The 12,075-nt window shown below is 36.6% G+C and overlaps 1 protein-coding gene across 11 annotated transcripts in view; it reads right to left on the reverse strand.

Moving 5' to 3' along the window:
* Nucleotides 1-12,075, reverse strand: part of ptprub (protein tyrosine phosphatase receptor type Ub) — a 595,528-nt gene that overhangs the window by 430,568 nt on the left and 152,885 nt on the right. For all 11 annotated transcript variants that reach the window (XR_007439597.1, XM_049480639.1, XM_049480638.1 and 8 more), the window contains one exon: nucleotides 6,217-6,292. Coding sequence is in view for 10 of the 11 variants with exons in the window: in XM_049480639.1 (XP_049336596.1) it covers nucleotides 6,217-6,292 (76 nt within the window). In the remaining variant the exon portion in view is untranslated. The remainder of the gene's footprint in view (nucleotides 1-6,216; nucleotides 6,293-12,075) is intronic.

Genomic DNA, 12,075 nt, shown 5'->3' on the forward strand with positions numbered 1-12,075 from the left:
AGGTAACAATTTGTGATCAATTTTTCAGCATGAGTTTCAGCATGTCAGTGTATATTGTAGGGCATATGGTAATCACAAAATTCAGCAGTATGTTGTCCACTCTACTGCACTAGTTATTTCTAAACATTCTTTCATCAACTTATCTGATTGACCTAATCAGGGTCAAAGTAAATCCAGAGCCTACCCCGAAACACTGAGCAAATATTCCCTGGACAGTGTGTCAGTCATCATAGGGTTAATTGACCCAACTACAGGCAGACTAAATCAGTATGTGTCCCCTGGATGCACCAGCCCACTATCAAATATACCATTTAATAAATATATTGTTTTATGTCCTATTTTCTCTATATTGGCTCTTTGACAGTATATGAGAAAAAGTTTTTTTTTCACAATCACTCTCTTTCACAATGCCTCTGCAATCATGCTTTGTGATTGTATTTCATAAATGTTTGAACATATTTGAACTGACATTACTGTTTAAATAATCATTTAGGATTAGCATAAGTTGTAAACCAATTTTAATTTCTAATGTTTACATTGATTACATTGCAGTTTACAAGCCACATATACAAGCAGCAATGGTTGCAAATACCAAAACAAGAGACAATGAATGAATTCACATTTTAAAGTTCTCAAAGCTTTGGTAAAAAGAAAAAAATAAATAGTTACGACCATTGCTATGGAAACTGTAAATGCAGCCTGTGAGTAAATGTGTAGGGTGCACGTAGAAGGTACAGCAGGACTACCTATCCCATGGTGCACTGCTGGCCCACTCTAAAAGCTAGATTTGTGGATTTTATTGTTAACTAGTTTATAAATCAATATGAGTGCTTAGCTACAGTTTGTTATGTCATATAGTTGCTGCTATTCCAAGTTTGGATGGTGCGTGAATTGATTGTTGATTTACACAACATTGTTGTAGTTGCTTTTAAGCACAATACATGTGTGATGAGACTAATACAAGAGTTTCATTAAAAGAACCATGCTGCATAGTGTGGATCTTTCCTCTTGCACCCCACAATATTAGTAGCTGGGGAATATAAATGGGTTAGCATTAAAGACAAAGATTGCATGTGCTTTCATGAAAACTTGTCACATAGCTCTGCTCCCTGTGTCTGTCAGTAACAAACCATGTGACATTACTAAAATGGTAGCTTGTAGCGTCTGAACAGTGTTGAGTAGCCTAGTGTGGGACTTGCTTTTTACAATCTAAACTTGTAATTAACACGGACACTGCTCTTCTCACCACCTACACAATCAAACACATTGAGCAACTGCAGTCACTGAAGACCATTTTAGTGAACATGCATAGGAAGTGTGCTAAATCAATCAGTCATAGAAGCAGGGAACTGGCCAGGGATACAGAGGGGATGCACAAGAAGGAGCGACTTGTTTATGCACAGCCGTTCACTGGTTGCTGCTTTCTGGCAGTGTATGAAGACGATTTGTCAAACTTGTTTGCAGAAACAGGCAGGCGACATGGCTGCTGCATTTGTAATCGGTGGGTGGCACTGTATCCTGTGGACATGCTGGTGTATTATGTTCAATTTATAATTCATGTGCCTTTATCACCTAGAACAAAGTACACCAAATCCAAAGACAAAACAAAATTTCTGAATGAAAGAAAAAATACATTAAGCACTGCCCATATGCTGGATTAGTGTATGTACAGAATCTTGATCGATGTTTTTTGGATAGAATTAAAAAAGAAACCGGAGAAATCTTATTATATTTCCTACATGCCTATTGAATATGATGCTTTACCTGACATGTTATCATTATGATAAAACAGGTCAAATCAGAAGTGTAACACCTTTGTAGATATTTGATTAAAAACATACTGGCTTCTAACAGATGTTGTGATATATGTTTTGATTGAAATCTCAAACTAGTATGGAAGGAGAATGGGAGTAAATGTAAAGTTTTTATTCTAGGCCAAGTTACTCACCACAGTTTAAGATTTAGTTACACTGTATATGCTCTGTACTATCACTGTTAACCATGTGGGCAAGCATCGTTCTATACTTGACACTGAGATCTGATGTTGACATGTTATCAATTTGGTGGGATGGGCAAGTGTTCACACAAAACAACAGACAATGACTGGCGGAAAAGTATGGGTGAGAGATTAAGTTTAATTGTTGCCTATTTTACCACTAGATATTTTTCTTGAAGATGTGTTTGGGCGTGAGTGGGGGTTTCTATCTAAAAAGATCCCTTCAAGGTTGAATGGAGCTCATTCTGATTCGGTCAGATTGCTTTGTTAACTATCAGGTCATAGGTGTGACACCCTTTTTCCCTGATTTGTGTGTCACGAATGCTTATATACGACTACCATAATCCTCAACTTTATGCATAGTACTCAAAACAAGTTTGAGTTCAGCAAACAAACTAGAGAAATTGCATTATCTGCAAAATAGCTTTTTCACACTGCAGATGAACTGAATTGTGGTTTGGTTTATTCAGATTGAGGCCGCCTCTTGTGGTCAAACGTCTTTTGGTTCAGACTGTGGTCTGAAACCTCTGAGATCTTTTACACCTGCTGTTTTTCGCATCTGTTCTTTTGAAAAGTCTGAGATATCTTATACTGCCCACTTTTAGTTCAAATTGTGTGTTTAAATACATCACATTGTGCCCTGCATTTTTATTAGCATAAAAACGCAAGCATATTTTAAACATTCAGGCTCAGGAGGACCCATCAGAAATGTCACTTATGTTTAGCACCTACACTAGAAAATCACATTCTGATTGCAAACTGCACTTTTTTCCCCCCTATCGTTCCCTTTTAGGCTCCTTCTGCCAAATGGTGATTTCGCAGCCTGGCTCTGTGCCACGCTGACAATGTGCCCAGGTCCTGATGAGAGTCTTAATTATTTAATGGGCACAGTGGGGCTCAAATGATGCCATCTGCTGCCCGCAGGAAGTGGTGAGGGCGGAGAGGTGGGTGGTAGGGTGGGAGGTGAGAAGCATCGCCACCAAGAGCTTTCTTGACCACAGCATCTGGAAGCTTGCTTGTTTAGAACTAGATTTTATTGCTGCCTAAGAGCTGTTTGTCAGCCCTGTTTAAATATGAATAAATATCAGTGGCATTTAATGAAGCCATAAAAGCACTCGGCTGTCCCTCGGAGGCCATCAGCTGGCCTGTTTACTCCAAGTAGCAGCACATCTCCCTGATGGGCCACATAACCAGCTCTCAATGATCAGCCATGAGACTCAGCTTAGAAGCAACATGCAGTATAGTTCAGAGCCTCAGTTAGTGAACAATGGCATAACTATTGTTGTTTTAACTTAATTGTGCATCTATAAAGACATAAATCAGCCCTTGCAGATATCAAACAGTCCAGTGCATCATAAATAAGAGGTGAACTGACAAATCAGTAACATTAAAACAGCAACTTATATTTCTTAATGGCCGTCAACTCCACTGCCATCTATGCCAATGACCCAATAGATGCTTAACATTATCATTAACCAAAGTGAAATAAAAGGCTGTGTGGACATTTTAGTGCTGGTTTTAATACATTAACAACTCTATTATTTAATCTAACAATTATTTTCCAATATGTCTAGCCCAACTCAAATCTGACAAAAGACAAAAAGTTTGGTAGACAGCTTTTTATGGGAATTAATCACATTACACAAAATATCATTAAACTAAGTTAATTGTGCATTGAGATTTAATATCTGTAATAACAAATGCATATCAAATTATCTTTAAAAATAACTGGTAAAATAGCATATTAGCAAATAATTAATTATAACAAATAAATAATTAATTATCACATTTGTTTCTAGACTTTTCATCCAAATCCAATGAAAACATTTTTTCACACTATCTGTATCGATGTCTACAGTTGGTTCAGTGTTTTTAAGCACTAAAAATATCCTTAATATGATAAAAAAAAAGGAAACCGTTGAAATGAAAACTCATCACATTACAAAAAAAAAAAGGCATTTTACCTAGCTCTTCGATTGGGCCGATGCTTACCCAGGAGCCTTTTTTGCCCCTCTTTTGAATGACCATTTTTCTCTTGCAAGGTGTTCCACCTAAAAAATATTTTTTTTCTTTACAGCAGAATAATTAAGAACAACACTTATAAATGTGTATTGGGCTATTTATTATTTGAAGATCAGGTCTGTGCTTGCTATATTCCTGCATTTTTATATATTTTTTTCCTGAATTTATAAAACAAGGAAAGTGTCTGCTTTGATCACTTTCACTTTACTCTCAATGATGTGTGTCTAAACTGATTGTGTGGGTTGTGTGTTATGTGCATCACTGTTTAATATGAACTGTTCCCTTAGGGCTAAATGAAACCTTTATACTTAAATTTGTATTTGAAAGTAAAAGCATGTCAGTGCTGGTTATACAATTCCTCATGAAGCAGATCAGAATAAATTAGAGACAAAGTCAAAACAACTACTGTATAAAAAATATTGAGTGCAAAATCTAATTGAAGACAAGACTAGTTTGGTCTTAGACCACACAAATGGCCTTAACTTGTAAAACAGTTTATATAAATGTAGAATTCATATCATAATGTTATGATAGCACATTGTAATCAATTAATGCTCAGCTAGTACTTTCAAGACTTGAATTGGCTAATGCCAATACTTGACCAGCCTTGGTGCTGGAGAACTAAAATGTAACTCATGTATAATGCTGTACTTCAGCGGAGTGACTCTACTGCTCTTTACAACATGACTGGTAAAATTCATACATAGGGCGCGCTGGATTATAAGGAGCACTGGTGTTTTTTGGGAAAATTAAAGGATTTTAAGTCTGTCTTATTATGCGAAAAAAAACAGTACTGGAAGACAACGTCAATAGCGAAAATGATTCTTGGTATTTAATGTTAGGGTAAAAAAGTGAGTGTCGTCTGAGGCTGTGATGATAAATAATGTTTTCAAGGAGCCAGAGAGAAATGATAAATAGCAGGGAAGCACAAACAATGCCCTGGCAAACACCTTGACTAACAGAATCAGAATTTGATGTGGTCTCCAAATAAATAAGACTGGACACCTATCTGTTAAATAGGATCTAATCCAGGATAAGGCAGAGGTGTATACTTGTGAGATGAATGTATCATTGATAGTAGCAGAGGCTGCTCTAAGTTTAAACAGAAGTAGAATAGATGCAACATTAGAGCCAAAAGAAAGAAAGAGACCATTAAGAACACAATCAAGCTACGTGTTGCTTGATTGTTTGCTAAGAGCTAGTGCACAGACCAAAGCCCTGTATCCCTTTACAGACCTGTACTAGATCTTTAGATATTTGAGTAAATCCATGACAGCAGTAGAAATGTTAATCTAGTAGGTTAGTTAACAAACATTTTCTCCCAAACTAAACAGTATATTCCTGATGCAAATTGAGATCACTTCCATTACATTTATCTGTGTGGGGCTAAATTGGCTCCTAGAAATAATGTATTTAGCAGTTTAATCCCTACCCTGTTTAACACTGTTAAAATGTGTTGACTGCTTAAGCATAAAGCAACAAAAGACTCAAATCTACTCTGTGTTTTTTTTTAACCCACAGTCTTTTTCCCCCCAAACATATAATCATGCTTCGGATTCCAGAAGAATGCACTTTTCCCCATGGCCAGGCTTCATCTCTATGGTTGGTATATATAAAGCCTTCATGGCTCCTGTGAAGAAGACACATCACACACTCCCTCATAGCACTGCCTCACTCCTCTGATCTTCTGCTGTGTGATCTCCAAAGTCCAGCATGCTATCTTAGCCCGTTTCCCACTGTGAAGCAGCAGGGAGAAAGCTCCTGCTAACTAATCCCAAGCAGAATATAAATGCTGGTGCCCTTCCTATACGGACCTACTGCGCAAAGATGCCGCATGACACAAGACATGCCAAATGCTACAGAACAAACAGTGCTTAACTAGAAAATGACCTATTTAAAGCGCCAGCCAAAGAAGAAATAGTGCTCAAGTTCAGTTCTTGGGAAAGAACACGGAGAACCACATTCCATTATTCTTCCTAAACAACCAGGCATTAAGGTTATTGTGGGACTAAAGGCCAAGAGAACCATTAAAAACTTTAATAGGTTTGCTCCCAAGGGTTTTCACCAAGAAAGGGGATTATGGCTCTTTATTTCAAAGAGAATGTCCAGCTGTGTCTGTTACAGAAGGCTACAGAAAAACTACCCCAAGCATTCTCTACCCATTTCACACGCCCACACACATGCATTTTGGTACTTACAGCATGGATAGTTCTGCACCAGGATGTCATCCACAGCTATATAGCCCCAACGGTCGACAGTCGCCTCCAGCAATACCTGAAAAGAAACAGGAAATAAAATACTTCACTTACACAATGGCTCATATTTCAGTACAAAGGAGTACATAAATAACAAAAAGAGTACAAAATTAGTATGCGGCCTTGAGCTGTGGTTGTTTCGGTTTGAAATGATTTTCCTGCTCACTTAAGCTTGGTTCACATTACACAATTTTAGCCAGATTTTGGACTGACAGACTGTTTTTAGAGACTGCCAAACAAAATCCTCAGGATGAAGACAGATTGGTGTTCACAGCACTGACTCGGTCTCTGAGAGTGAAGGGCTGAATTCAAAATCTTGCAGAGCAATTAAAAACCTTGTAGGTTTAAAATGTGGAGATGTTAACTACTCTAAATTTACTAATGTGCAAAGTTGCAATTTGACAGTGAGTAAAGGCAGTAATTATTTAGATCAAATGGGAAAGGGGATCATGTACTTTTAAATATCAAAATATATTTTACAATATTTACAATAAAACATTTTTTCCAATATTGTGCTGCCCTAATTCAGATTATTTGTTATATTTCTTCTTAACCTGCTATAAATTAAAACGTGAGGTGACACTGTACACAGGCAGATGGAAAGCAAGTATTCTGGAGTAAAAGCTTTGTGATTCCTCACATGTGCACTGCACAGCTGTGAAATTTCAGCATTTATTATGTGTTTATGTGATTTGTGGAGTGTGCTGTTGTGTTTTAGAGAATGTATGTGGCCTTTGGAGATGGTAGGGTTGAATGCGTGTGAATTGTGTGGGCTGTGTGTGTTGACCCCGAGGGCTGTGTCTACGGGGTGTTATGTGATGCTCAGGGGGTAAAAAGGGAAATAGCATTTTCCTCTTCTTTGTAAAAGAGTGACACTTCCCTCCAGTTCTTTTGCCACAATGTCCGATTCAATAAACTCTCCACTATTACAAAGTGTTGATGTTCTATCCTTGTATTCCCCATGCTACAACAGCATTAACTTTTTTTGCTTGCTAGCTGAACCAAAACACAACCATGTTTTGAATTTAATCATCAGGGGACCAGTCTTGGTGGTAACACCTATTTAACACTGTCATGTTAAATCACAGTTTGATCAGGTGTTGAAGTGATGAGCATTACAATAAATACAGGGCAATGGGTAATAAGAAGCAAAATAATAAAAATATAATAGCCTTCATCAGTCTGCTGCACACTAGCAAATGCTAAACCCTGACCTTCACATAGTGAGACAGGCAGGCATAGAGAGAGGGAGAGGAAGAGAGAGGGAGAGTGAAAATAGATGACTTCTTTAAGGGCCCCTAAGGCCTGGAAGAAATAAAGAAATAATGGCTTCATCAGGAGGGCTCTGTGTGTGCAGTATGACGCATGGTTCTCATTCAGCTCATGCCACACACACACAAACACACACTCGCTCATAATGGGAGTGGAACGGACATGGGTCTCCAGGGACCAGTGAGAGGCTCCTCGCTATCCAGATGCACGACACGAAGAACGGCCATCAGCGCACAATGAAATCAAATCGATATTGCACATGCGACAACGATGATATGTTATTACAGATGGGCATTGGTGCTGTTTTCTCTCCTAGCACAAGACTCAGAGGCTGTCCACACCCAGAATCAAAGTTATTGTTTCTCATAATCCATGCCAGAGAAGGAAAAAAAAATCTATTTTTTGTTGCTGTTTACTGTCTGGCAGTTGAGCAAAATGTGTGGGTCATTTTAACAGCTATTGTGAAACCTTCTATTCAGTCGGAATGGTTTTCAAAAGAGAAAATATGACAGTGTTCAAAACACAGAGTACAGCAGTTCATCACAGCAATGAATTTGGCCTGAATGAGTGAAGGGCAGAATTACAGTCTGCTCCCATAAAAATTAAAGACGCTGTTATAAATACCCTGACTTCTCAAACCTTGCCAGAACAATCACCAACCATGGGCTCAAAGAGCAGCTGTCCAGCACGCCGATAATTAAAATAACTGTTGCCGAAAAAACAGGAGATGAATGCAATCAACAGAACTGGCTATGAATCAGTATTGGACAATATTTAACCAAAATATGTAGTATGACGATATTTCTCTAATTAGCCAATCAAATCACACTTGCAAGTTAAGGCTTACAGCAGTCCTGCACAAGACTCCTTACTTACAGCAAACTCCATTTACAACAAATGTTGCACATAGCCGCAGACACTTATCAAAGCCAGTGCTAAACTGTGCTCTATGTGTTGGCTTCAATCTGTCAGTCTGGTGGTCTGACCATATTTATCCATGACAAAAAGTATAGAAGTACTAAAGGGATCCACAGTGCAGTTCTCCACAGAAATGTACAGACCTTCTGATCTCAACTGGTGCTTATGTTTTACAATTTTTTAAATGTGGTTGATTTAAAAAAAAAAAAAAAAAAAGTTTTCATCTTAAAAGACGCTAAACTAAACTGTCAGAACATCCAGACCCAACCTTATTGGTATCAGCGATCCACCGCTGGTACTGAAATTGATCATGGATATTGTCTGTGTTTATAAATTACTAAATTTCATTATAGTGAGTGTAAGTCATATTTAATAGCATGAAATGCAGCACATTCTGAATATGAATCACTGTACTATATATGGGGGAGTATTGCAGGGAAAAGAGTTGTGCAAATATTGTGATATGTATGTTATCATATCCCCAAACCTTGTTATTTCCTCTGTTTATAATATAACATAGTATAATATAATATCATTAAGATATGGAGTTTAAAATGAACATAAACAGGAAAATAAAGCTAAGGTTGAGAAGACCTAGAAAACTTTGCACAATAACAGCATGAACTGAGTGTTATCTGTAAAGGTCATATATGATGGTAATATATGTTGTCAGAAAACATGCTTATACTGATAACCTAATTTGAGAAATAACTAATTCCATGAAATGAATGGATGTTAATGTAACAAAACTGTATAGGGTCAATTATTTAACAGGACCATAGACTGATTTAATATAAAATGTACAATAAATAATACAAAAATAAAAATACAAATTATGTAAAAAAGAAGCACACTTTCACTAATGTAAAGCATTTAAAGCACATTGTTCCTCAGCCTGTTAAATGTGAGAAATTTATAAGCCACTTCCATATATTGCTTTGCATCTTAAACAAATAAATAAATAAATAAATAAACAAACAGCTCAAGCTGTTTTAGTTGACAGACACCACATAAAATATATGTCTATATAATACATCTATTATTTAGTACTTGTTCCAAAATAAAAGCCTTAGGGTAATAAGGAGCTTGACGGGGGAAACGTCTTTACTATTCTAAAAAAGCTTGTTGAAAAATCGATGTGATAAATTGATTGTATCCAGTCACAAGAGCATTAGTGAAGTCAGGTACTTATAATGGATGATTAACCCTGAATTAAAAACACCAATCCAGCTTATTTTTAGGTTACTGGAAGGGGATCCAAGTTAAATCCATTTTTGGCCAGTCAAAGTATTAGATTTATCCCTGAACTGCAGGAAATTTTAAGCACGTTTATTTTTTTACTAGGTAAGAAAATATAAACTGATCTCTTAATAGCATTGTGTTAAAAAAACAAAGCATTCTTCTCATTAGTGTATTATTTTGTGCTCTCTGTTCTCCAAAGAATGCTTTAAGAAGGTATTAAAGCACATTGAGGTGTTAAATATGCACTTAAAAGATGCCAAGAAAAGTTAATGTCGAGTTGGGGTTTGGAACACCATTAAATATCTGCTGGTAAGATTGCTAGAAAGGCAAAGTTTAACCCTGTTTGAATGAAAAACTCTGACTCTGCAGTGATGGAACAAACTTTCACTAAATCGTCCTTCATAAAAAAATAATATTAAATACCAAAAACTTTAAAGCAAATATTTCATCTGTAAAAAAAAAAAAAGATACAAAAAAACCTTTAGACATCCACAGTGGATTACATTAAGAGATGAAAGCAGAAGGCCCTCAAAGTCCCCCAACATACCTTTGGACTGACCTAAAAAGAGCAGAGCATGCAAGTCAGCCCAAAAACGTCACAGAAATAGGAGTCGTTTGCTGTGAAGCAGAAAACCCCAAAAACTAACTGAAAGACTGGCTATAAACACAAGGTTGTAAAACTGGCAGTAAACACTTTATTTAGTTGGATACAAAAAGTGTTTAAAAGCTGTGATACCTGCCAAAGGGCCTGTTACTGAACATACTGGTTACCTACCTACCAATGCAGGGTGCCCTTTTTGCTTTTGTTATTTTCAGCTACAAAATATGAAAATAAAAAAAAATTATATAATTCTTTATAATTATAAAGAAATATTTATTCTTTAAAACTTCAGGACTTCTTAAGCCTAGCTATTAACAATAACATTTTGACCAGGGTGCTGATTTTAACGTTTGCATGCCACTGCTTTACACTCACCTATGTAATACTCTGTAATGGGCAAGCATAACTGTAAAAGTAAGAAGTATGATCTTAAAAAGTTTCTACATAAATTGAGGCAATGGATGTATTATTGTAAGCCAGTATTTAATCCCATATGAAACTATATAATCAGCTTCTAAAGGTGATGATATTGAAATAATTTGCTCTTTCATAACAAACAGACTTGATTTTTTGCAAAGCAGTGCTTTACCAATTAAACTTTCCTATTCTAAGAAGGGATTATGTTGCTTCCAGAGAATACACAGGAAATGAATGTCTGGCGCTTAACGATTAACAGCAAAAATAAATTGCGAGTTAGAAGTGAATATTAAAATTTTGTCATGCTTCATGCATACGGCTGTGTTTAAATAAAGAAAAAAGGTTTAAAACACATTTATCTCTGTTTGTCAGCGTCTGATCATTGAATCTAGCTAACTCAGTGGAGCTTCATGGCCCATGCTTGTTAATAAGATTTAAAGGGAGATAATGGGTCCTTGAACAATCCCAGACGCGGTGTGAAAAATCCTACAGAGGTGCAAAGGCTGCCGTGAAGAAGCTGCAGCTTGACTGGCCAAGGAAACACGAAGGGTGGCTGAGAGGGGGCCTGAGTTCAGCCAGCTGGCCAGAAAAAGCTTGGAGCCTGGAATCCGGGTTTAGATTGTGTGGGTAATGAAGCGCCCTGCAGGAGGCCTACACGTACGGGGATTAGAGTAAGTCTCAAGAGGTTTACTTTAATTGCTCCCATGTAAATTGGCCCATGATTCCGCCCACCCACTTTCTCTCTTGGCAAAACACATTCATGACCTTAGAAAGATGTGCTTATATAGTAGAAAAAAGAGCGATGTAAACAGTTCCAATTTTCCTTCCACTAATATTTTCCTATGATATTTAGGTGGTTTACTGCAGCACCATTTTCATTGATATTTTTGTGGGCATTTCTCTACTTCCTTTTATCAGTGTTTTTACTGTGCCTTTAAAATTAACACTAGGACTGGGATGACCCGTCACCGCAATTGTCACCAATCATGAAAATAAATTTGTATAATGTGGATTTATGCAAAAAAAAAAACAACCACACAAAAGAGCACTTCTAAATAGAAAATAAAATATATTTATACTTTATTTAAGGAAAAAGCATCATTATGACATAAAAAGGGATTATCTGTCAATACTAAGTTTTGTTGCAGAATGATGTAACAGAAAGTATAAATACTATGTAAATTAATAGACACACCCATAGTATTTAATGCATAAAAAATATTAAACAACCAAATAAAACACAATGAAAACAAAAATCTTAAAATTTCCAACAGTTTCATACACATTTTTTACCAACTGTCAAGCAATTTTTTAATTAAGTTTGACTAATAGGCATTTTGAAGCGATTCAAC

This window comes from Astyanax mexicanus, chromosome 6 (assembly GCF_023375975.1).
Source record: "Astyanax mexicanus isolate ESR-SI-001 chromosome 6, AstMex3_surface, whole genome shotgun sequence".
NCBI lineage: Eukaryota > Metazoa > Chordata > Actinopteri > Characiformes > Acestrorhamphidae > Astyanax > Astyanax mexicanus.